This window comes from Polyodon spathula, chromosome 23 (genome assembly GCF_017654505.1).
Source record: "Polyodon spathula isolate WHYD16114869_AA chromosome 23, ASM1765450v1, whole genome shotgun sequence".
NCBI lineage: Eukaryota > Metazoa > Chordata > Actinopteri > Acipenseriformes > Polyodontidae > Polyodon > Polyodon spathula.
In genome coordinates this window covers 1,675,348-1,701,407 of record NC_054556.1, presented here as the reverse complement: position 1 = coordinate 1,701,407, position 26,060 = coordinate 1,675,348, and the positions used below count along the sequence as shown (strand labels likewise).

The 26,060-nt window shown below is 49.0% G+C and overlaps 3 protein-coding genes across 3 annotated transcripts; 1 reads left to right on the top strand and 2 right to left on the bottom strand.

The window, feature by feature from the left end:
• Window positions 1-824: 824 nt before the first annotated feature.
• Window positions 825-2,253, bottom strand: LOC121298228 (glycerate kinase-like). The gene is made up of 3 exons (XM_041225211.1): window positions 1,977-2,253; window positions 1,609-1,760; window positions 825-1,405 (listed from the first exon to the last, which is right to left on the bottom strand). The coding sequence occupies exons 1-2, from the start codon at window positions 2,190-2,192 to the stop codon at window positions 1,746-1,748; spliced, it is 231 nt and encodes a 76-aa protein (XP_041081145.1). The 5' UTR covers window positions 2,193-2,253; the 3' UTR covers window positions 825-1,405; window positions 1,609-1,745.
• On the bottom strand, window positions 2,183-15,663 carry arpc4 (actin related protein 2/3 complex, subunit 4). The gene is made up of 10 exons (XM_041225475.1): window positions 15,582-15,663; window positions 12,635-12,753; window positions 11,777-11,888; window positions 11,483-11,578; window positions 11,034-11,204; window positions 7,447-7,710; window positions 6,757-6,775; window positions 6,346-6,589; window positions 5,734-6,169; window positions 2,183-2,392 (listed from the first exon to the last, which is right to left on the bottom strand). Exons 1-10 carry the CDS (start codon window positions 15,582-15,584, stop codon window positions 2,255-2,257), a joined length of 1,602 nt encoding a protein of 533 aa, XP_041081409.1. The 5' UTR covers window positions 15,585-15,663; the 3' UTR covers window positions 2,183-2,254.
• Window positions 15,664-16,454: 791 nt separating this feature from the next.
• On the top strand, window positions 16,455-21,226 carry LOC121298433 (transcriptional adapter 3). The gene is made up of 9 exons (XM_041225557.1): window positions 16,455-16,869; window positions 17,131-17,361; window positions 18,764-19,014; window positions 19,185-19,290; window positions 19,453-19,588; window positions 19,682-19,785; window positions 19,955-20,064; window positions 20,258-20,443; window positions 20,591-21,226. Exons 2-9 carry the CDS (start codon window positions 17,155-17,157, stop codon window positions 20,781-20,783), a joined length of 1,293 nt encoding a protein of 430 aa, XP_041081491.1. The 5' UTR covers window positions 16,455-16,869; window positions 17,131-17,154; the 3' UTR covers window positions 20,784-21,226.
• Window positions 21,227-26,060: the final 4,834 nt, after the last annotated feature.

Here is a 26,060-nt window from a genome sequence, read left to right as displayed (position 1 = left end):
GTATGCACTGGGGTCGCTATCAGTGTGCAGTGACAGTGTATGCACTGGGGTTGCTATCAGTGTGCAGTGACAGTGTATGCACTGGGGTCGCTATCAGTGTGCAGTGACAGTGTATGCACTGGGGTTGCTATCAGTGTGCAGTGACAGTGTATGCACTGGGGTTGCTATCAGTGTGCAGTGACAGTGTATGCACTGGGGTTGCTATCAGTGTGCAGTGACAGTGTATGCACTGGGGTTGCTATCAGTGTGCAGTGACAGTGTATGCACTGGGGTTGCTATCAGTGTGCAGTGACAGTGTATGCACTGGGGTTGCTATCAGTTTGCAGTGACAGTGTATGCACTGGGGTTGCTATCAGTGTGCAGTGACAGTGTATGCACTGGGGATGCTATCAGTGTGCAGTGACAGTGTATGCACTGGGGATGCTATCAGTGTGCAGTGACAGTGTATGCACTGGGGATGCTATCAGTGTGCAGTGACAGTGTATGCACTGGGGATGCTATCAGTGTGCAGTGACAGTGTATGCACTGGGGATGCTATCAGTGTGCAGTGACAGTGTATGCACTGGGGTTGCTATCAGTGTGCAGTGACAGTGTATGCACTGGGGATGCTATCAGTGTGCAGTGACAGTGTATGCACTGGGGATGCTATCAGTGTGCAGTGACAGTGTATGCACTGGGGTTGCTATCAGTGTGCAGTGACAGTGTATGCACTGGGGTTGCTATCAGTGTGCAGTGACAGTGTATGCACTGGGGTTGCTATCAGTGTGCAGTGACAGTGTATGCACTGGGGTTGCTATCAGTGTGCAGTGACAGTGTATGCACTGGGGATGCTATCAGTGTGCAGTGACAGTGTATGCACTGGGGTTGCTATCAGTTTGCAGTGACAGTGTATGCACTGGACTGGAAGTTATTTAAAATGGTTAGAATAAACTGAACTGTTTAACAGAACTCTAGGGGGTTGGGGCTTGACTGGAAGTCTTATCATTAACTATTTATTGTACCAATTGTCTTTTACACAGTTTCTTGAATTTCTGTTCAGCGATCAGGCAAGTTTCTATAGAGTTAACAATGGAATAGAATTAACTTCAGATTTAACTTCAGTGTAAAATGTAATATCATTTTAGAATAACAATAATAATGCAATAGTGGGCACTAGTTTCTCAACCCCCAGAGCTAGTGCGGGTTAGTAACCTTGTGCAGGTAACCAGGTCTGCAGTGTTGAACCCTGTGCAGTTCCACCTGTGCAGGGTGAGCGCAGCGGGCCAGCCCTCCTCTCTTGAGCTGAGACAGCGCCTTGCGCAGGGTGTTCATCTCCTGGATGGTGGCCAGCTGCCAGGTCAGACTCTGCTTCTCCTCCAGGGTGATCGGGGGGGTGGGGGCGGGTAGGAGGGCAGAGCTCCCCCTCCTGCAGGGAACACAGACACAGCCAGTGAAGACAGCAACCCCACCTGAGCTCCCTTCCGCTCATCTAAACTGCGGCAGTTTGCATCATGAAAATACGTTATTAATAAAAACAGCATATTGCTCTTAACGAAATCCAGCTCAGATCTAGCACTACGAACAATGATGCAGGTACTAAACCTGGTGCAGCGGGAGTGTTCTGCTCACCGGAGATGAGCACCAAGAGCAGGTCTTGCTCCACCAGCCCACTGGCGAGCTCTCTGATGGCGCTGGCAGCCTCCATGGCGTCTCTGTCTGGGAGGTTGTGTCGCGCTCCCTTCAGCACTGTGATCCAACTGTCAGGGCTAACCAGCAGGTCCCTGCGTCACAATCAATACATTTTTCATGCAACAAAGGTAACACACTCCCTCCGAGCCTCATCTGAGGCCAGAGCTTCAACATGTCCCCATATAGGTTTTTTTTACTGGCATGCATGCCCCCTTGGCGTGTGTGCCAGTGATCAAGTCATTCTGCTCAGTATCTAGTTTTCCTTGTCATTATCAATAGCATCCAAAAAGCAGAGCTGTGACACTTACCCCCTGCCTGTCTGCCTGCCTCAGAGCCTCCTGAATCCCGTGGGGCACGCTGACCACGTCCCTGACCAGGTGATCTCCCAGAATCCTCTCTGCCATGGCTGCCATGCCCAGCACAGCCTTGCCGAAGCCCACCAGGTGCACGTTCCCCGTCGGCGCGAAGCTCCTGCCGTCCACCAGAAGGCGCTCTCCCCGCAGAGCCAGCCTCCCGCGCATCATGTTCTCAGGGAGCACAGCGTTGACCGCCGCGCCGAACACCTCGCGACCCTGTGTCCACAACGTCATAATCCTCCTGCTTCTCCTGCCCAGCCCCCAGGGGGCGCTTCTGAGCAACACCCTGCCAGCCGCTCCACACAAACCACTGACCATGGGGAGTGGTCACACAGTACTAGCAGACACCAAATCCTGGCACACCAGGTCTGAAAAAAAAAAAAACATTTTGTTTTAAAGATTTAGGGGAAGAAGCTTTCAATTTAATTTGAGCTCTTTTTTATCCGTTAAATATTTAAAGGAATGTATTCTTTATCTTTTCTGACCCTAAAATGAAGTGTAACTTTGGTTTGAAAGTTGGAAGGGGTGGGGATATTAACATTATATTCATATTAATGCAGTGGTGTAACTGTGCACGGTTCACTTACAGTACTGTAAGTGTAAGGACATGGGGAGACTGAACCGGATCAGGGCTTCAGAGCAGCTCGTGACTGAACCGGATCAGGGCTTCAGAGCAGCTCGTGACTGAACCGGATCAGGGCTTCAGAGCAGCTCGTGACTGAACCGGATCAGGGCTTCAGAGCAGCTCGTGACTGAACCGGATCAGGGCTTCAGAGCAGCTCCTGACTAGGGTGTGGTAACTATCAGGCAATTGTACTTTCATAATTATTCCAATTCCACAGTTTATTGACTAATGAAAGATTATTCTTAACAGATTATAAGAGTCTGTACATAATTACATTGGTTTACATTCATTGCTTATTCAAGATACAGAAACCTCACAATGATTGCAACCCCTTCTTCTAGTCGAATAGTGGTAGACACGTAAATTGCAGTCAAAAAGGTAATGAGCCATTACTTTCAACTGGGAACATCCTTTCAGAACCGGTCCGGAGGCAGCTGTGAGTTCATTTCACCTGGGCAATTCAAACTCGTGTCATCCCCTCTAAGCTTATATAAAGTGAATCTCAACTGAACATGCGCAGTCTCAATCCTACAGAATTCCATAGTCTAAAACATCTGGTTTTGGTTTACATCTGTTCTTAATCCTACAGAATTCCACAGTGTAAAACATCTGTTTCACATTATCTGTCACACAATGAAGGCTGTTTTACCATGCTAACCATGGACACCTTTAAGTCCCTGCAATGGAAAACGTACCTACCCTAACACTGGACCCTTCCACAAGCATATCTGTACACAGAGGACAATCTCACAAGTTTACTTTAACAGCCCTTTGCCCCTGGAATCCACTCAGGCCTTCGAGGGTTCAGAAAGAAATATAAAATGCAGCTTCAAAATACAATGACAAGCGATTCGACTACAAGTCCTTCTCAGTGTTTTCATTCTAGTCAAAAGCTTGTCATTTTAGTCTCTCTATATCTTGCACGATTAAGTGTGCAGCAGTTTTGCGCACCAGACAGTGCTGTGTGATGTCCTGCCGTTACAGATTCTGTGCCGTCTCGGTCCTGCAGCAGCAGTTGTTGATGCATCGTTCACCTCCCTAGTCTCTGTAAGTCGCTTTGGATAAAAGCGTCTGCTAAATGACTAATGAATGTTAAAAGCTCTAAAACCATGACTGCAGACTAGCCCGGCTCTTTTGCATAGCGGCTCAGATGCCTGCCAGCGGGGTGCGGGGTGCCGGTTCACGCCCAGACTCTGCCCTGTCACACATGGATAATGTTTAATGTAAGGGTCACTCCAGATCAAGTGAATGAAATCTTGGGTTTACTGCACTCCAGTGCAGTGATGAAGACAATAAATGAATACAAAACAATAGAAACACCTCATACAATAACTGGATAACAGAATCCTCCCATATTGCAATGAAAACAACTTGCTTTTCTCTTTGCTGTTCAACCGATACTAAATCTGCCTCTTTACTGGGTGAGTGCAAACATGATTATGGCTCATTTCAATCATGCAATCATTTCAATCATGCAATCATTTCAATCATGCAATCATTTTTTCAACTACGGAAACCAAATCATGAAATAAAACATGTCGATCCATTTAGATTCACCATCGATAATTTAGTTAAAACAATAAAAAAAAAAAAAAAAACAGCTCCCGGTGTTTTTACGTTTTTCTAAAACCCGTATAGCTTTTCTTTATCACGCAGTGTTATTGCCGGCCCCCCGCAGCGAGCTGCTTCACGCTAGCTCCAGGTTGTTGGGACCCCTGTGAGTGCGAGGCCCGGCTCTGTGGTAGCGAGGGCTGGGCGCCAGGTTCAGGGAATGCTGCAGGCTGATGATCTCCAGGGAGGGAAAGGAGGGCAGACAGACTCTGGTCTGCATGAAGTGCTCACGGGTGGGCCGGCAGGGGGGGCTCTGCCACGAGTCACAATCCACAAAGGCCACAACGCGAGGCTGCTTCACTGACTTGAACTCCAGGGTGTCGAAGCTGGTGAACTTCAGCCCGACAGCTCCGGAACCTGTGGGGGGCTTGGGGGCCCGTGGATCTCTCAGGGAGCTCTTAGGGGGCGTGGCTGTGATGTGAAGGAGGGGCTTGGGGGCCCGTGGATCTCTCAGGGAGCTCTTAGGGGGCGTGGCTGTGATGTGAAGGAGGGGCTTGGGGGCCCGTGGATCTCTCAGGGAGCTCTTAGGGGGCGTGGCTGTGATGTGAAGGAGGGGCTTGGGGGCCCGTGGATCTCTCAGGGAGCTCTTAGGGGGCGTGGCTGTGATGTGAAGGAGGGGCTTGGGGGCCTGTGGATCTCTCAGGGAGCTCTTAGGGGGCGTGGCTGTGATGTGAAGGAGGGGCTTGGGGGCCCGTGGATCTCTCAGGGAGCTCTTAGGGGGCGTGGCTGTGATGTGAAGGAGGGGCTTGGGGGCCCGTGGATCTCTCAGGGAGCTCTTAGGGGGCGTGGCTGTGATGTAAAGGAGGGGCTTGGGGGTCTGCAGGGCTGTCAGGGAGCTCTTAGGGGGCGTGGTTGTGATGTGAAGGAGGGGCTTGGGGGTCTGCAGGGCTGTCAGGGAGCTCTTAGGGGGCGTGGCTGTAATGTGAAGGCGGGGCTTGGGCGGGGCCGACTCCTCAGCCCTGGGCGGTCCTTTGGGGTTGTTTTCTTTGCCACTCACGGAGATGTGCGTCCTACGGATGGGCTTGGATCCGTGGGCAGGGGTGGGGGTCTGCCACGGGAGGTCCTGGGGTTTCGCAGGGGGTGGCTGTGCTGTTTTGGGGGGCTCTTTGCGCCCAGATTGGTCCTGCCGCGGTGGAGGCGCAGTGAATGAGGTGCTGTTCCTGTGTAGAGGGGGGCACCCTCCACCAGCAGGTTCATCCCCACGTATGGGGTACCTCCACTGGGTAGAGAGAGGGGAGGGGACCCTGTTACTGTGGGGTACAGCTCAAAGAAACAAACGTACTGGGCTACTTAATGTATGTAAAGTTTGCATCTAGTAAACTATATATAGTTTACAGTCATAATGATGTTACAGCTTTCCTACTGTTTAAGTAATTTAGCTGAGCCTCACCTGTGCCTAACCTGTTTGTAGATGAGTTCCAAGCTCCCAGTGTGTGCCAGTGAGTTTACCTGTCCCTCCCTCTCCCGACCCACCTGTTTGCAGATGAGTTCGAAGCCCCCGATGTCGCAGTAGCGGTCGGCCCTCCTGTCGATCACCACCCTGAGCGTGTCCTCCTGCACAGCCCCGCAGAGCCGGGCGGTGACGGGGGTGGAGGGGGCCATGGTGGGGCTGGCGTTGATCTCGATGAGCCAGGCCCGCAGGTCGGGCCCCATCATGAAGTCAGCCCTGTACAGCTCGAAACTGTTTCGCCGCGACTCCACCAGGTCCTGCGTGGTCTGCAGGGCGTGGATCACTGCCTGCTTCATCCCCGGCACAGCCCTGGCCTCCCACAGGGACTCCTGCCCGCGGCTGCGCAGGAAAGCCTGGAAGTCCAGTGAAGACCACATGTTGTCATGGGGAACGTGCGGGTTCCGGCTTTGGGATCGCTCGTAGTGCTTCTGGATGGAGTTGTTGCACAGGTGCACAGAGCTGCCGGCACACGGGGGGGAGAGGGAATGCAGACAAGCATCGATGACAACGTCATGACTCCAGTGTAATACTGAGAGCGCTCACCTGCCAGGTAAGTTTCAGACTCCAGTGTAATACTGAGAGAACTCACCTGCCAGGTAAGTTTCAGACTCCAGTGTAATACTGAGAGAGCTCACTTATCCAGGTTGTCCAGTGAGAATGGCTGGGTGCAGAAGCGCAGGTAGCACTCCTTGTAGAAGTAGATGGTGAGCGGGTTCCAGTCCATGACGAGGAACCACTGCCGCACATCAAACTTGGTGCCATAGACCAGCAGGGGGCGCTCCAGGTACTTCTGCACCACCCACTTGCTGTCCTTGATCATGGTGGGGTCGCTGTCCACCAGCTTCAAGATGTCATCCAGCCGGTCCATGCACACGATGCCTGCGAAAGACAGAGTCAACGAGGGGTGCAGAGGCAGGGTCGGCCCAGCAAGACACCCCCAAATCAGAGGGTTCGACTCTTAAAACCTTGGCCCCAAATGATTCATGCTTTTGTTTTGACAAGTTGTCTTTTTTTATATTTGTTTTGACTGATTCTAGAGCAATCACTATACACTGTCCTCGAAAGCTGGAAAGCAAAGCAATTGTTAAAAACAAATAGCATGTACAGGACTCACAGGAAAAACCTGCAGTCTCAACCCCCCCCACCCACACGCACACGCACACGCAGTTAGAGGGAGAGCATGTGAAACAGTGAGAGGAAGAGCGTGTGAGACAATGAGAGGGAGAGCGTGTGAGACAGTGAGAGGGAGTGTGTGAGACAGTGTGTGAGAGAGGGAGAGCGTGTGAGACAGTGTGTGAGAGAGGGAGAGGGAGAGCGTGTGAGACAGTGTGTGAGAAGGAGAGTGTGTGAGACAGTATGTGAGAGAGTGAGAGGGAGAGTGTGTGAGACAGTGTGTGAGAGAGGGAGAGCATGTGAGAGAGTGAGAGGGAGAGTGTGTGAGACAGTGTGTGAGAGAGGGAGAGCGTGTGAGACAGTGAGAGGGAGAGTGTGTGAGACAGTGTGTGAGAGAGGGAGAGCGTGTGAGACAGTGAGAGGGAGAGTGTGTGAGACAGTGTGTGAGAGGGGGAGAGCGTGTGAGACAGTGAGAGGGAGAGCGTGTGAGACAGTGAGAGGGAGAGCGTGTGAGACAGTGTGTGAGAGAGTGAGAGGGAGAGCGTGTGAGACAGTGAGAGGGACAGCGTGTGAGACAGTGTGTGAGAGAGTGAGAGGGAGGGGGAGTGCAGTCGGCTCCTCACCTTGATGGCTCGCTCTGCCAGCAGCTTGGCGTTCTTGAGCCTCTCAAGGTTGTTCCTGCTGAGTTTTCCATTAGAGTCAGTGCCCTCAGATTTCCTCCCTGCTTTCTTGCGCTGGTTCATTCCCCCTCGATTCAGCCTTTCTCTCTGGACACCGGGGTATGTCACAGCGTCACCGTTCCCTTGAGTGTCTGCACCCCCCTCCTCCTTCTCCTCCTGCTCCTCCTCGCTCTGTCTCCCTCCTCCTGCCTCTGGGGCACCCTCCATCTGTCACAAACAGGAATGAATGTGAATGAATCTGTTACCACACTCATGGAAGAGTAATTAAACAAGCATATTTCCTGCTGCGATCTTGGCATTCGCAAGCTATTCCAGCACCCTCTCCGTGCCTTTTACCAACTGGGACGTCACTAATGTGTCCCGCTGTAGGAACGCTTTATTAAAAGCAGGAAGCCAAGCCAACACTGCTCAGCATTGAATTATTGTGCAACATGATCAGGGCTCCTCTGTGCTATATCCCTGCTCCCCTGTGCTGTACAATCCACTCACTATGCTACACCACACTTTACAATCCTATCATTTCTCAAAAATATACAGTACACAGTTGTAACACACACAGAGCAGCGTGATTATTACAGTGGGTATCAGCTCCAAGTTACTATATTGTAGCGAAATAGGTTAACGCAGACAGGCGCATCTGACCGGGCGAGGCAATCCACACACAGGCGGAACCCGGGACCTCTCGCACTGAAGCATAGCGCGGATACCGCTGTACCAAAGAGCCCCCTCAACAGCAAGGAGCGTATATCAGGTTTATGTCTGTGTTTTTGTAATAACCTCACCTACCAGCCCCGCTGCTGCCTTCCCCCATGCACGCTACACTATGCATTGTTTGGTTTTGCAAAACCAGTTCTACAATCTCTAATAATCCATGCGGAGAACTAGTTCCCCAGCTCCTCTGAACTCGTCCCTAGACCTTGCTGACTGACACAGCGACCAGGACGAATCGTTTCAGAATCTTCCCATCTCTTGCATTGCTGTAAGTCACCGGGGTGATGGTTCTGTCAAACAAAGACAGGTTCTTTTGCTATAAACGCGGTCTTTCCCTTTTCTTGCTGAATATGATGCATCTGAAAAAAGGGGAAGATTTTCTACATAAACTTGCCATCCAGGTAGCTGTAAACGATATAAAACAACTAACATTAAACAGTACATATATATGGAATGTTAACATAAAATGGTTATTATTATCAGTGTTGTTGTATCTGGATTATTATTATTATTATTATTATTATTATTATTATTATTATTATTATTATTATTATTATTATTACAAGCAAAACAACACTGCACGGGCAAGTCCACGCACAGCGGGATAGATTTGATAAGTATGTAATTATAATTAACACCACACGACAAGTCTAAACCATTACTCCTCACATTCGACTCGTTATGACTAGAAGCTTCTTATTAACAACACATTATTAACCCTTGAATTTACCTGCGAGAATTCAGCCGCTCACCTGTGTTCACGCTGTCGCTCCACCGCATGAAATAACATCATGCGCCCAGTACGCCTGCGCCAGGGCTCTGCATTATGTTTACAGTCTCCATAGAAACCGTCTCCCGGCGACGCTCAGATATTGTCGGGGCTCAAATTGCGGCCTCGTGCCTGTGTGCCTGAGGCTGCAGACGGTGCAATTTGATGCGAGCTTTCGCTAGAAATTCGCTTGTAAAATAAACCCGATTAATTCCAGATTGTTGAGTTTTCCATGACTGCAGTGACATACAGACAGAAGCACTTCGAGTCAGCACGCTTGTTATTAAATGAAATCATACTTATTTTAGTATTTCTAAATTATGCACTGATGGAATGTGTTTAATGGATGCTATAAACGTCAATACAATATCATTCTGAAAAAAGAAAACAGCCGTCTTTCACATTGTCATCCCCGGCGCTAGCACAAAGGCAGCCCTTTCTCCTAAACATTAATAATCAAGCACATTGCTTGCGAAATAGCAGTCAGCAGTCTGAGTAATCAAGGCTGCAATAGCGGGGAGGGGAAGTGGCGAGCGTGGGATCACTGCAGAGCTGTCCCAGTTTGTAAGTGGGGGAGTGCAGCTCATATTCTGCCGTGCTGCCTGTGTATTAAACTCTGAAGGGAGGTGGAGAGGAGAGGTGAGGGTGCTGGGTCCAGGCAGCCAGTTTTCCTCAGTCTTCTTGGAAACACAATTAAAGCACAAAGAATGTATGGCTCGTTTTTTTGCCACATAACCAGTTTCATTGCCAAAAAACAAACCACATTCAAGGAAAAGTTTTCATCAATGTCTTTAAACATTATATACACACACACACACACACACACAGACAGACAATGCAGAAAAGAAATTGATAAATTAAAAACTTCAGATAGCATGGTAAAAACAGCTAGCTAGACTGATGGCGTTTAAGTTTGAAAGGTGTGTGTGTGTGTGTGTGTGTGTGTGTGTGCGTGTGGATCCCAGGTAAGACACTTACAGAACAATGGTCTGAAATGTTACTAAACAGTAGATTTAGTTTTGATCAATCTCTAGCCTCATTAGAGCGTTTGTACAGCACAGGGGAGGCACTAAGACTGCCCTTGAAAACTCAGCTGATACAAAATGGACTAAAACATTTTTTTTTTTTAAAGTTTTCCACAACAGCAATGTCCACAATCTCCAAGGAAACAACTCCCTCTGCCTCTCCCCTTCCTCAGAGCACATCCTGCATAGAACCAAAACTACTGCAGCCTGCTGCTAACAACAATAATACAATTCAAGATAGACCAGCACGTAATGGGGTTTATTATTATTATTATTATTATTATAGTATATTGTTTGTCAAAATAGAAGCATACTTTTTTTGTAAGTTGGTTGTAATTAAAAAAAAAAAAAAAAAAAGACAAAAAACCAGGCGTTTGTATAAAATAAAGCAGCCGCTGCTAATTGAGTCTCACTCAGCTAGCTCTCCAGCCTTCATGAACACCAGTGTGGATTGAGAGGACCTGCCCTGCGTTTGCTTCTGTTTAATTAGCAGAAAATGAAAAAAATATACATATAGAATAGATGACAACATTAGTATTCATGAGCCTGGATCAGCCAGCCAATCAAGTGCCAGGCCCCCCAGAATGAATTGGCTGCTCCTCTGCGGTTCTTGTTTTGACTGGGTTCTCACTCCCCTGGCCCTGCCTTCTAAGGAGATGCCATGTTGAAACCCTGGTCATGTGATCAGCAGGAGGACTGAGGCAAGCCTCTTCAGAACTGAAAAACAAAAAAGAAAAATTAACTTCATTGCAAAATTCCCTGAATGCACCCTGCTTCTAGAGCAGCTCTGTGTTCTGTGTCTGCACCTTGGTTCTAGAGTGCGCACGGTATCCTGGTTCTAGAGTAGGAGTGGTGTATGATGTGTGTGTTTGCTGTAGAGTAGACCAAGTGTTCACCTGTTCTAGGTTCTTGTTCTAGAGTAGACCAAGTGTTCACCTGTTCTAGGCTCTGGTTCTACAGTAGACCAGGTGTTCTCTCGGTCTAGGCTCTGGTTCTAGAGTAGACCAGGTGCCGGAGGGACTCACATTCTTGAGGAACTCCTCGGCCACAATTCTGGCCCTGGCGTTGACCGACAGCTTCATCTCGCTGATCTCCTTGTCAATCTCCTCCATGAAGTGGATGACGAAGTCAACCAGCTTGTGCTTGTACATCTGCTCCGTGTGGAAGTTGGTGATGAGAAAGCTGATATCATATCCCTGTGAGCAGAGAGAGACAGAGTGAGGGGAACAGTCAATAACAGGGAGAGAGAGAGGGGAGCAGTCAATAACAGAGAGGAAGAAGATTGGAGAGACGGGGAGAGACAGAGTGAGGGGAAGTGGAAGCTGACTTATCCCTGAGAGAGACTGTCAAAGGCATCGTTACTAGTGTATTTAATTTCATAATTAGCGCATGGCACCCTGTTGCAGACAGACAGAGGGACGAAGGGAGGGAGCTGTGGAGGGCTCTCTCTCTATCTATCTCCCTCTTTCCTCACCTCCACTGCTTTCCTCCTCAGGATGAAGAAGTTCTCCGCTCTCATCATCATGAAGCGCATGAACTTGTGGCACAGGATTTTCTCGATCTCGTCGGCCTGCGGAGACGACACACAGCAGAGTGAGCAGCAGCGCACAGGGGCACACAGCAAAGTGAGCAGCAGCGCACAGGGGCACACAGCTGTACTCGTGAAGGTAGAGAACGGATCTGCCAATGAGCAGCAACCAGTTTCTCTGAAAGGTACAGTGCCAATACCGCCCTGCCTACTCGGGAACACCCAGGTATACATGCTCACCTGCTTGACAGCGATGCTGACTCTGACAGAGTTGATGGAGCCCTCAATCAGCACCTTCTCCTTGTCATTCCTGCTGATAATCACTGGCTGCAGCAGCAGCTCCTTGCTGCTCCTGGAGAGAGAGGGAGGGAGGGAGAGAGTGAGGGAGGAAGGGAGGGTGAGCCACACACTGCAGCAAAGCACAGCACAGAACAGGAAAGAGCCTGTGGGTTCATTTTAACTAGGTGACCTCACATGCTGCCCCAGCCCCTTTGCACTCACTGTGTACGCAATGAGAACGTGGTTGCGTTCAGCACCATTATTAATAACAATCACTTTGCTCTTTATGGGTGGTAGTTATACACAAGCACAAGTTGATGAAAGTTAGGGGTTTAGTAAGGTTAACATGAGCGGAGCGACAGCAATGACTATCACAGTCCGGCCGCTTTAAAACAGACCCTGATTAGCACAAGCCTCGGCCCATCCCTTCCCTGAGGCAACATTACCATGGAACAGCAAAATCACAGCAGAGCCAGGTCTGTGCAACCAGGCGCTTTGGAAACACATCTGACAAGAACACTGAACAATACAGCTCCCTTACCTAGGAGGTCTATTTGTAGAGTGTGAAGCGATTTCTGTAACACACCCCTGAACCCAAGAGCAAGGGGGTTCATGCAACTGGCTGATTTCCCGGTCCACGAACAGCACTAATCCTGGACTAGTCTACCTACTAGAAAGTTACGTTGGGTAAAGTTACATTAGTTAATCCAAGGTTAGTGCTAACCAGGGTCTGTGAAATCAGCCACGCACTGTGGTAGACTAGCTGACCTCCCCAGCTCCCTAGACACCCAGTAAACCCAGCCCAGCCCCGCTGCTTACCTGACCTCCACCTCAGGCTTGTTGTGCCGCTCCACCACCTGAGAGGAAAAGTTCTCCAGGCACAGCGCTGCCTGCAGAGTGGCACGCACTGCATTGAGATACGGGCGGAGTGTGGCTGTCTGAGGAGAGGAGGGGGGAGAGAGAGAGAGAATGTTAGAGGGGGATCGGAGCAGAGTGGCGCGCACTGCATTGAGATACGGGCGGAGTGTGGCTGTCTGAGGAGAGGACAGGGGAGAGAGAGAGAGAGAGAGAGAATGTTAGAGGGGGATCGGAGCAGAGTGGCGTTCTGAGTAGAGAAAGGGAGAAGTGGATAGAGAGAGAAGGGCGGAAGTCAGAGCAGAGTGGTGTAGACAGAACCCAGGTTTAGCTTCCTATTGTAGACCCTTCTCCTTTCAGATTTTAGGCTGGGAGACGTCTGCAGCGAGTTCTCGCATTGCACCTGTTCCATCGTCTTGTTTTATCAGTGATGCCCGTGTTGTCTGTGCATTTGTAATCCTCAGTGACTGAGGGACTAAACCAAATGCTGCACTGCCTGATTCCCAGGACAAGTGAAAAGGAGAAGTGAGGCTCATTTCAATCATCCTTAAAACAAACAAGCACACAAGCAACCCTGTAAATCAGTCAGCAACTCCGCGAGCTACTGACAGCCCTGCGATGCAGCACACGGAACACACGCATGCTGCAAGCATGTTTCACCACTGACAGCCCTGCGATGCAGCACATGGAACACACGCATGCTGCAAGCATGTTTCACCACTGACAGCCCTGCGATGCAGCACACGGAACACACACATGCTGCAAGCATGTTTCACCACTGAAGCCCTGCGATGCAGCACACGGAACACACACATGCTGCAAGCATGTTTCACTATAAAGAAGCAAACAGTGTGATCTGAGCCTACAGCACGTAGCCCTTTTGAAGCATCCCATGTATGCTTTGGATGGGTTTGAAAAGACTGCCAAGGACAGTGTAGTCTAAGTTAGAGGCACAGTACAGTCCCAAGGCAGGCAAACCTTTAAACAGGCCATGTTCAACACACACCACGACTGAAGCACTGTCTGTTTCTACTTCATCAGCTTTCTGGATTAAGTGTACATTAAAACACACATGATCAGAGTAGCAGTGAAACATGCTGACAGACTGACTGAAACAAAGTGAGCTCATCCCCTAGTGGATGGAATCTGCAAACACAGAATTACCCCAGGGACAGACAGGCTTGCAGAGACTTCTCTAAAAACTGAGCAAACTCAGAAGCAAAGCAGCGCTCCACTCTGCTAGCCTCAACATGCTAATGCTTGGCTTCTGTTTTGCCTTCACAGACCTGGATCAAAGAAAAATGTGACCTACACCTAACTGCTAAAGTACTTTTATATGCAGAGAAACTAAAAAAAAAAATAATAATCACTCTTCAATATTTAATGAATGAATTGTGATGGTCAAGTGTTATTTACCTTTATTTCGTTTCAATGCAGGGAGAGCTGCGTAAGTCAAACAAAACTGCTGTGATTGTATAATCGCTAGTGAGTCAAATGATGTAATATTAGTGTGTGTAGTTTGTAGAACACACATCAATTAGTTTAAAATGATTAACATGTACACAATCTTAGATTTGCAGTAACACTAAAGTAATAAAACAGCAGCAGAAAATCTATAATTGGAAGCAAACTGTAAGACTCACCTGAGCTTGTTACCTGTACACTGAGGCTAATCAAGTCCATATTAAAACTGCAATACTCACCTGCACACTGGGGCTAATCAAGCACATATTAAAACTGTAAGACTCACCTGCACACTGGGGCTAATCAAGCCCATATTAAAACTGTAAGACTCACCTGCACACTGGGGCTAATCAAGCACATATTAAAACTGTAAGACTCACCTGCACACTGGGGCTAATCAAGCACATATTAAAACTGCAAGACTCACCTGCACACTGGGGCTAATCAAGCACATATTAAAACTGTAAGACTCACCTGCACACTGGGGCTAATCAAGCACATACTAAAAACTGGAATGGGTGACATTGCTCTGCAACAGGAGTCTTATTTCCATGCCTATTTCTGCACAATCTGATTCTGATCAATTGCACCAGTGTCATTAAAACACTGCTGCCTAAGACGACAGCGGAAAAGCGTTGCACTTCTAAACATACTGGTGAAGAAAGGCGCTGATCTGCAGACAGTCCAAAAACTACCACTACATTCCATTACAAACCACTCGTGCACTTCACACACACAAGCAAGCCGCTATCCATCACTAAAGCAAGGCAACAGCGGTACGGAAAATGAGCTGGCAGTTTACTGCATACCTTACATGCTAGCAACACTAATAACACTGGCAATGCGAGTCGAGATGCAAACACACCCCTGATTATCACAGTACTGCACCGCAGGGCCTGCGTACCTGTTAGTACCTGTACACTTCTCACACAAGAAAAGCGACACCGCGCCCTATATATGTATATATCTAATATGATATATAGTATATATATATATATATATATATATATATATATATATACACACACACACACACACACCCCTATTTGGCCGTGTTTGCCAAGATCATTCTGATACAGGAAACAGTAACCTCGCATCTGATTTACAAAGATACTAACTGCAAGCCTTCACGCCCTTGTCCAGACCTCGACTCGACTGCACTACAGGAAGCATCACAATTAACATCAGCCCTTTTTATAAAAAGGAATATAAAAGCCTGATTTTGACGAGCACGAACACCCCCCTTTTCGCGAGTCTGTCTAGTCTGAATAGAGGAAGCCAGCGCCACTGGGCGGGGGTCGCCTCTAAACGCACAACCCATTCCTGCATGGCCCGGTCCAGATCAGCACTCACAGCCTGCCCCCCTGCCCCCCTGGAGCTCATTCCCAGCGCCTCGGAGCAGCACACTCAATGCATTCAACAGCACAGTAAGAAGTCGCTTCTTTACCATGTCTCTGACTCCTCCAAGCAGCTAATGAAAGCGCAAGAACACACTCGGGCACAGGCGCGCCCCCGGATCATGCGCGCCCCCGGCCGCAGCCCGGAGCGTACCAACGCTAAAGGGAGACTGGGGCAGTGACCTCAATTGTCCAGTTAAAAAAAAAAAAAAAAACAACTTTAAACCTTTTTAAAATAAGCACATTAATCACAATAAACTAAATAATAAATACACGCACACGAACGTTTGATAGCAGAGACAATTTCATTACCGTCCTAATGACATGGATTTCAGAATAGCACTCCCCCCAATTTCGCTTCCTTTTGGTTTCGCCTAACATATGTTTTGTTTCCATAAAAGGAAATGAGGGCCGACGGACTGGCGGTGAGAAACATAGGGGAGTTTATTTTATAAAAAGTGCTATGGTTTAAAAAACACCCATAGTTAGTAAACTTTTGAAATCTGAAGACAATTAAACAAATCACACACTTAAAAATCATCGAGGTTTATTCATCGCCACTAAACGCAATATTTAAAACGAGCAAGAAACTACAATTACACCCCTGCTTTTTGGTCCCTCTCTAGGAAGATACCATTGTCGGACACTGTCTGAGTAGTTTTCATACATTCAGCAAGGGGTACCAAAATATGCTTTTAGGTAAAAAGCTTTCCATTTGAATCTGTTGGGAGCATCTACCGTTTTAATATGAAATAATACAACACCTCCCAGCAGCGGTACTGGGATTGTGTCGATTCCGGGCTGCACAAGTCGGATTCAAATAAAAGGCCTCTACCGTCGGCCCCCGGAGAGAGCAGATGGTGCAGTCATCAATGGATGCTGCATTGTAGAGGTAAATCAGTATAACAATGTGTTTTTAATACGGCGGTTTATCGGTAATAATTGCTGGATGCGAGGGACGGCTAGAGGGGGCACGGTTTAGAATCGCCATGGCAGTTCGTTGAATTAAATAATTCATGTTTTTATTTATTTGTTTCACAGAAGCGTGAGGCGTTTTGTTTCCAGCGAGCAGCATAAGGCTCTCTGCACGACACTGTGCAGTTGCGCGACTGAGATGCATTACCACCATTGACCAATAATCAGTATACTGCGCCGCTTTCGTTACCCATGTGGTGGTGTTTCTAATGCGTCTGTCATGGCATTTTACTCGGAAGGTCCTGTAGTATTGCAACACATGCGGGGAACCTTTAAAGCAACTCGCTGTGCTGTCGATACCTTTTCCACGCAATTTGCTCAAGTTACAGCCTCTCAAAACAAGACTGTTGAACTGCTGACGTGGTGAGAATCCCAAAAAGTTGCTAGGATGGAAATAAGACTCCTGTTGCATAGCATATTCACCCATTCCAGATTTTGCTGCTAGCTTGATTAGCCTCAATATACACGTAACAAGCTCAGGGCCACTTATAAACTCACAGTAAAAATCAGGAATGGATCAAAGCGCAGTGCAACAGGAGTCTTCCATCCCTGAGATGCGCTGCTTATAACAGCCAGCCTCCGAGGGGGCGTGCGTTCTGACTCCGCTGGGTTTCTCCCCCTCAGAGCTGCTCCTGTGCTCCAGTGAAGATGAGCGAGCTCAAGGACTGCCCCTTGCAGTTCCACGACTTCAAGCCAGTGGAGCATGGCAAGGTGTGCCCACGGTACACAGCCGTGCTGGGCCGCTCCGAGGACGATGGCATCGGCATTGAGGAGCTGGACACCATGCAGCTGGAGCTGGAGACACTGCTGTCCTCCGCTAGCAGGAGGCTCAGAGTGCTTGAGGCAGAGACACAGGTGAGGAGGAGGAGGAGGGAGAGACACTGCTGTCCTCCGCTAGCAGGAGACTCTGAGGCAGAGACATAGGTGAGGAGGCAGGAGGGAGAGACACTGCTTTCCTCCACTAGCAGGAGGCTCTGTTTGCTGGAGGCAGAGACACAGGTGAGGAGGAGGAGGAGGAGGGAGAGACACTGCTGTCCTCCGCTAGCAGGAGACTCTGAGTGCTGGAGGCAGAGACACAGGTGAGGAGGAGGAGGAGGGAGAGACACTGCTGTCCTCCACTAGCAGGAGGCTCTGGGTGCTGGAGGCAGAGACAGGTGAGGAGGAGGAGGGAGGGAGAGACACTGCTGTCCTCCGCTAGCAGGAGGAGACAGTGCTGGAGGGAGAGACACTGCTGTCCTCCGCTAGCAGGAGGCTCTGGGTGCTGGAGGGAGAGACACAGGTGAGGAGGAGGAGGGAGAGACACTGCTGTCCTCCGCTAGCAGGAGGCTCTGGGTGCTGGAGGCAGAGACACAGGTGAGGAGGAGGAGGAGGGAGAGACACTGCTGTCCTCTAGCAGGAGACTCTGGGTGCTGGAGGCAGAGACACAGGTGAGGAGGAGGAGGAGGGAGAGACACTGCTGTCCTCTAGCAGGAGGCTCTGGGTGCTGGAGGCAGAGACACAGGTGAGGAGGAGGAGGGAGAGACACTGCTGTCCTCCGCTAGCAGGAGGCTCTCTGGAGGCAGAGACACAGGTGAGGAGGAGGAGGGAGAGACACTGCTGTCCTCTCTGAGTGCTAGACACTGCTGTCCTCCGCTAGCAGGAGGCTCTGGGTCTGGAGGCAGAGACACAGGTGAGGAGGAGGAGGGAGAGACACTGCTGTCCTCCGCTAGCAGGAGGCTCTGAGTGCTGGAGGGAGAGACACTGCTGTCCTCCGCTAGCAGGAGGCTCTGGGTGCTGGAGGCAGAGACACAGGTGAGGAGGAGGAGGAGGGAGAGACACTGCTGTCCTCCGCTAGCAGGAGACTCTGGGTGCTGGAGGCAGAGACACAGGTGAGGAGGAGGAGGAGGGAGAGACACTGCTGTCCTCCGCTAGCAGGAGGCTCTGGGTGCTGGAGGCAGAGACACAGGTGAGGAGGAGGAGGAGGGAGAGACACTGCTGTCCTCCGCTAGCAGGAGGCTCTGAGTGCTGGAGGCAGAGACACAGGTGAGGAGGCAGGGGAGGTAAATGCAAGAAAAGGAAAATACAAGACATTTTCAAGCAAGTTCCAGTTCCAGGTGAGGCGCAGAGAGAAGGTGTTTGTCATACCCTTTGATCATGTACACCTGCTTAGCCGTTCATTATGCACCTGTCTAGCTAGCAGCAGCAGCGTTGATGGTGATAACAGTATAGCAGGTTGCAGGTGAGAGCCGTTCAGCAGAGCCCTGTGTCTGTGTTTCAGATCCTGACGGACTGGCAGGACAAGAAGGGCGATAAGCGCTTCCTGAAGCTGGGCAAGGACGTGGAGCTGGGTACGCCCACCAAGCACGGCAAGCCCAAGAAGCAGCGGCTGGACGGTAAGGGCAGCCATGGGACGGGGCCGGGCCCAGGCAGGCCCAAATCCAAGAACCTGCAGCCCAAGATCCAGGAGTACGAGTTCACAGAGGAGCCACTGGACGCACCGCGCATCCCCAAGAACGACGCCCCCAACAGGTAACCTCCTGACACTGCACCCTGTCTCTTATATCTGCACCAGAAAACCATCTCTCCTTCTCCCCCTGTTTAACTGTCCCTTTCTCTTCCCCTCCTTCTCACCCTCTTCCCCTTCCCTCTCTCTCTCACTCTCGTCCCCTCTCTCACCCCTCTCTTCTCCTCTCTCTCAGGTTCTGGGCGTCGGTGGAGCCGTACTGCGCTGACATCACCAGCGAGGAGATCCGCGTTCTGGAGGAGCTGCTGAAACCACCCGAGGATGAGGCAGAGTATTACAAGGTACGAGACAAGAGCTTCTATACACCCTCCATCCTGTGCCGTCGGTACCCCTCGCAGTTCCAGGTCTAGCTGGTGTTACAGCGCAGTGCAAGGAGCTACAGTAACTCTCTGTCCCCTGTTCCAGGTGCCCCTGCTGTAGTGACTGTCTCTCCCGTGTTTCAGGTGCCTCCACTGGGGAAGCACTACTCGATGCGCTGGGCTCAGGAGGACCTGCTGGAGGAGCAGAAGGACGGAGCTCGTGCTGCTGCTGACAGGAAGAAAGGCATGCTGGGAGCTCTGTCGGAGCTCGACTCCAAGGGTGAGGAGGCGCGGGGAGCACTGGACCCAACACTCTCAGGCACCTTTCTGTTTCTCTTTTTTCCCCCTAACTCCTTCTCTCCCGCCCTCTCAGACGTGGACTCCATGCTGAAGAAGGCAGAGTCTCAGCACGAGCAGCCAGAGGACGGCACCCCCTTCGGCCCCCTGACACAGCGCCTCCTGCAGGCCCTAGTGGAGGTGAGCACTCTGCACTCTACACGCTGCACCACGAACCCTACACCCTGCATCCTACACTGCACCCTCTGCACTGCACCACGAACCCTACACCCAGCCCCTCACTGTATAGTTCAGGTACGTGATCTGTGGTCTCACGCTGCCCCCTCTCCTCCTCCTCCAACCCCCCCAGGAGAACATCATCTCTCCCATAGAGGACTCCCCCATCCCCGACGTGTCTGGAAAGGACTTGGGGGCCGATGGGGCCAGCACTTCCCCCCGCAGTCAGGGCAAGGCATTCAGGTAGGGGCCACATTGGGATGTCTGTGCAATGAATCGTAGTCTTTCTGTGCATTGCATCTTGTGTGTGTGTGTGTGTGCGCCTGCACAGTGCATTGTATCACAGTCTGTCTGATCTATTTATCTGTCTGTTTATTTTATCACAGCTTTGTGTCTGTGCCTCCTCTTCCTCACTGTTTCTCTCTCTGTCTCTCAGCGTGCCCCACACGAAGTCCCTAGAGGCACGGATCAAGGAGGAGCTGGTCTCTCAGGGGCTGCTGGAGTCGGAGGACCGGCCAGCGGAGGACTCGGAGGACGAGGTGCTGGCTGAGCTGCACAAGAGACAGGCGGAGCTGAAAGCACTGAGCGCACATAACCGGGCCAGGAAACAAGAGCTGCTGAGGTGAGAGGAAGGAGGGGAGGGAGAGAGGAGGTCTGAGGGGAAGGAGTAGGAGGAGACAAGTGGAGAGGGTAGGGGAGTGGTAATTACCACGTCGGCTCTCGCGAGAACTTGACTCAAATTGTGTGGAATCTCTCTGTCCCGCTGCAGGCTGAGCAGGGAGGAGACGAAGCGCCAGGAGCTGAGGCAGAGGGTGCGCATCTCCGATAACGAGGTGATGGACGCCTTCCGCAAGATCATGGCGGCGAGACAGAAGAAGCGCACGCCCACCAAGAAGGAGAAGGACCAGGCCTGGAAAGCACTGAAGGAGAGGGAGAGCATCCTCAAACTTCTCGATGGGTAGAGACACCCTCCCCTACTCCCTACCCACTACCATCTACCATTCATAGACTCCAGAAGCTACAGACTGATCACTCCACACAGTGAGCCGCTAGCTTTCCCAAGTGCATGGGTTTTTATAATCAATTCAACAACCCTTTCAAAGACGACCCCTGTCTGTCCACCGGGTGTTACTGTTGTGCCATGCAGGCTGAGGAGAGTCTCTTCTGTGACTGAGTGTGAAATCTGACATTTTGTTTTTAAACTGAGAGTCCAAATCTCTAATTGTGATATTTCATGTATACCAGCAGCTGTTATTTTAAGAGACATTTTTGTAAAACCAGGATTGATTTCTGAAAAACCAGTTAAAAAAACACACCACCCTGCTGCATGTTGTGCGTGCGCATGCACATTGAGGTACCGCTGCCTTCACAGTGGTTTTGTTTGGTGTTGCGTGTGCGTGCGTGTGTGTGTACCACTGTTCACGGTGTGTGCGTGGTGTTGTGTGTGCGTGCGTGCGTGCGTGTGCACATTGAGGTACCGCTGCCTTCACGTTGGTTTTGTTTGGTGTTGCGTGTGTGCGTGCGTGTGTGTGTGCGTGTGTGCGTGCGTGCGTGCGTGCGTGCGTGTGCACATTGAGGTACCGCTGCCTTCACGTTGGTTTTGTTTGGTGTTGTGCGTGTGTGTACATTGTGCGTGGCGTGTGTGTGTGCACATTGAGGTACCGCTGCCTTCACGTTGGTTTTGTTTGGTGTTGTGCGTGTGTGTACATTTTGGTACCGCTGCCTTCACGTTGGTTTTGTTTGGTGTTGTGTGTGTTTTTTTTGTAGATGATTGATTGACTCTTTACAGGAGTGCTAACCACCAAGGCTTTCAATTCTGTAACTTCTCCACTCAGCCTCATTGCTGCTCCCACATGCATTGTGAGAAAGATGGCTGCTTTGTTGTTTTGTTTTGTTAACGTGTTTATTTCACAACAGGAAGATCTTTCAGAATGTCAGAAAAAAAATAAACCAGCTGCTGTCACCTACAGCCTAAGTTCCTGTGTTGTAGGTCACTTGGTCAGATTGCCGTTAGACTGTTGTAGTTAATTTGATGTAATTTGGTACTTAGCAGAAGGACTTTAAGTTATGCAACATTGTATTAAAAAAAAAAACAATTCTGATCACCCCCTGACTTAAACAAACCCTGACACTGATGAGAGAAGAAGAGGGGGCCAGTGATAATGTTGTGTGGGCTTTTGCTAGAGGAGCATTCTTTTTTTATTTTAAGTTCTTGTTTAACCCATGCTCCAAGCATTGCTTATCCTCTTGTACTAGTTTCCCACAGTAAAGGCATTGTGTAGTAAAGCTTTGTGAAGCACAGAGAAGTAGTCTGGGGAAGCATATTAAAAAAAAAACAAAAAAACATGACAAACCACGTCAAACTATAGCAAATACAGACCCACGGGAAAACTTCAAGCACACTGCGGTAAACTTTGAATCCCATTGAATTCAGAGTGATGGAAACTGTCAATAAAGGGCTGAAGAAGGCTATTGTTCAATGTGTGGGTTTGTAGTATAGCGTGTGCTGGATGTGAAACTACAGAAATAACATTGTCTTTGTTTGGTACAGGTCTTCTGAAATATAGAGATTCTTTTAAAATATAATGACAGCTGTCAGTCACACACAATGTTCCTGTTTCAAATCGCACTGTTCCTGTTAAAAGAAGAAAATGTGAGGGTTTTTTTGGTTCATAATGAACATGCAGTAGGGTTGAATCCTGTCCACTCCGGAGCTTCAGAACGAGGCCAGTGTAGAGAGGATGTGCCTGATCACCTCACACCTGAGCTCAGTTATGATTTGTATGACGTGGGAGGAGCTGTCATTCACGTCATGCTAACACTGGACTCTGAGGTAGTGGTGGGGACCAACCAAGACGTAGCTTCAGTGTAATACAGGAGCCTTCAGCGCTCCTCCTCCAGGTGAAGAGAAACGGAACGACAAGGGCAAGCCAGAAAGAGTGGGACCTGCACAGTCTCTAGAAGGATGGAATTGCACTATGTTGATAGATACTGTTTAGCTTTGAAGATTTCAAGCCATACGATTTTAATACATGTTGTTATGATGCTCTCCTGATAGAATCGTTGTCGCAATTAAACAATTCAACACATTTATTGAAGCCACTTTACTGTTGAGTTCAAATCCATTAATTTGTGGTTTAGAGGAGAGTTAAAAAAAAAAAAAAAAAACCTGACCTGTTTTAGTGTCCTGGAGTTATGGGGGCAGCAACCCAAACATGAGATTAGACAGTAAATGAGCAGAGAAGCTCTGATATACAGGGAGATTAGACAGGGAATGAGCAGAGAAGCTCTGATATACAGGGAGATTAGACAGTAAATGAGCAGAGAAGCTCTGATATACAGGGAGATTATATACAGTAGACAGTAAATGAGCAGAGAAGCTCTGATATACAGGGAGATTAGACAGTGAGTGAGCAGAGAAGCTCTGATATACAGGGAGATTAGACAGTAAATGAGCAGAGAAGCTCTGATATACAGGGAGATTAGACAGTAAATGAGCAGAGAAGCTCTGATATACAGGGAGATTAGACAGTGAGTGAGCAGAGAAGCTCTGATATACAGGGAGATTAGACAGTGAGTGAGCAGAGAAGCTCTGATATACAGGGAGATTAGACAGTGAGTGAGCAGAGAAGCTCTGATATACAGGGAGATTAGACAGTAAATGAGCACAGAAGCTCTGATATACAGGGAGTAAGAGAGCTCTGATATACAGGGAGCTCTTAGACAGTGAGTGAGCAGAGAAGCTCTGATATACAGGGAGATTAGACAGTAAGTGAGCAGAGAAGCTCTGATATACAGGGAGATTAGACAGTGAGTGAGCAGAGAAGCTCTGATATACAGGGAGATTAGACAGTAAATGAGCAGAGAAGCTCTGATATACAGGGAGATTAGACAGTGAGTGAGCAGAGAAGCTCTGATATACAGGGAGATTAGACAGTGAGTGAGCAGAGAAGCTCTGATATACAGAGATTAGACAGTAATGAGCAGAGAAGCTCTGATATACAGGGAGATTAGACAGTGAGTGAGCAGAGAAGCTCTGATATACAGGGAGATTAGACAGTGAGCAGAGAAGCTCTGATATACAGGGAGATTAGACAGTGAGTGAGCAGAGAAGCTCTGATATACAGGGAGATTAGACAGTGAATGAGCAGAGAAGCTCTGATAACAGGGAGTTAGACAGTAATGAGCAGAGAAGCTCTGTAACAGGGAATTGACATGGTGAGCAAGAATCTCGGATATACAGGAATTACAGTAAATGACATGGATCTGATAGACAGGAAAGCAGGCAGAATCTCTGATATACAGGGATATTACATGGATCTACTTAAGCAGAGACAGTGATGTGAAGCTCTGCAGAGAGCCTCTGATATACTCTGAGAACAGGAAGCTCTGATATACAGGGAGAGACAATAAATGAGCAGAGAAGCTCTGATATAGAGGGAGATTAGACAGTGAGTGAGCAGAGGAGCTCTGATATACAGGGAGATTAGACAGGAAATGAGCAGAGAAGCTCTGATATACAGGGAGAATAGACAGTGAGTGAGCAGAGAAGCTCTGATATACAGAGAGATTAGACAGTGACTTGAGCAGAGATATACAGGGAGATTAGACAGTGAGTGAGCAGAGAAGCTCTGATATACAGGGAGATTAGACAGTGAATGAGCAGAGAAGCTCTGATATACAGGGAGATTAGACAGTGAGTGAGCAGAGAAGCTCTGATATACAGGGAGATTAGACAGTGAGTGAGCAGAGAAGCTCTGATATACAGGGAGATTAGACAGTGAGTGAGCAGAGAAGCTCTGATATACAGGGAGATTAGACAGTGAGTGAGCAGAGAAGCTCTGATATACAGGGAGATTAGACAGTGAGTGAGCAGAGAAGCTCTGATATACAGGGAGATTAGACAGTGAGTGAGCAGAGAAGCTCTGATATACAGGGAGATTAGACAGTGAGTGAGCAGAGAAGCTCTGATATACAGGGAGATTAGACAGTGAGTGAGCAGAGAAGCTCTGATATACAGGGAGATTAGACAGTGAATGAGCAGAGAAGCTCTGATATACAGAGATTAGAGTAAATGAGCAGAGAACAGTGAGTGAGCAGAGAAGCTCTGATATACAGGGAGATTAGACAGTAAATGAGCAGAGAAGCTCTGATATACAGGGAGATTAGACAGTGAGTGAGCAGAGAAGCTCTGATATACAGGGAGATTAGACAGTGAGTGAGCAGAGAAGCTCTGATATACAGGGAGATTAGACAGTAAATGAGCAGAGAAGCTCTGATATACAGGGAGATTAGACAGTGAGTGAGCAGAGAAGCTCTGATATACAGGGAGATTAGACAGTAAATGAGCAGAGAAGCTCTGATATACAGGGAGATTAGACAGTGAGTGAGCAGAGAAGCTCTGATATACAGGGAGATTAGACAGTGAGTGAGCAGAGAAGCTCTGATATACAGGGAGATTAGACAGTGAGTGAGCAGAGAAGCTCTGATATACAGGGAGATTAGACAGTGAGTGAGCAGAGAAGCTCTGATATACAGGGAGATTAGACAGTGAGCAGAGAAGCTCTGATATACAGGGAGATTAGACAGTGAGTGAGCAGAGAAGCTCTGATATACAGGGAGATTAGACAGTGAATGAGCAGAGAAGCTCTGATATACAGGGAGATTAGACAGTGAATGAGCAGAGAAGCTCTGATATACTAAGCAGAGATATGAGCAGAGAAGCTCTGATATACAGGGAGATTAGACAGTAAATGAGCAGAGAAGCTCTGATATACAGGGAGATTAGACAGTAAGCTGAGCAGAGAAGCTCTGATATACAGGGAGATTAGACAGTGAATGAGCAGAGAAGCTCTGATATACAGGGAGATTAGACAGTGTGAGCAGAGAAGCTCTGATATACAGGGAGATTAGACAGTGAGTGAGCAGAGAAGCTCTGATATACAGGGAGATTAGACAGTGAGTGAGCAGAGAAGCTCTGATATACAGGGAGATTAGACAGTGAGTGAGCAGAGAAGCTCTGATATACAGGGAGATTAGACAGTGAGTGAGCAGAGAAGCTCTGATATACAGGGAGATTAGACAGTGAGCTCTGTGAGCAGAGAAGCTCTGATATACAGGGAGATTAGACAGTGAGTGATATACAAGGAGATTAGACAGTAAATGAGCAGAGAAGCTCTGATATACCCCCCCCCCCCCCCTCTCGAGATTGACAGGAGATTAGAGTGAGTGAGCAGAGA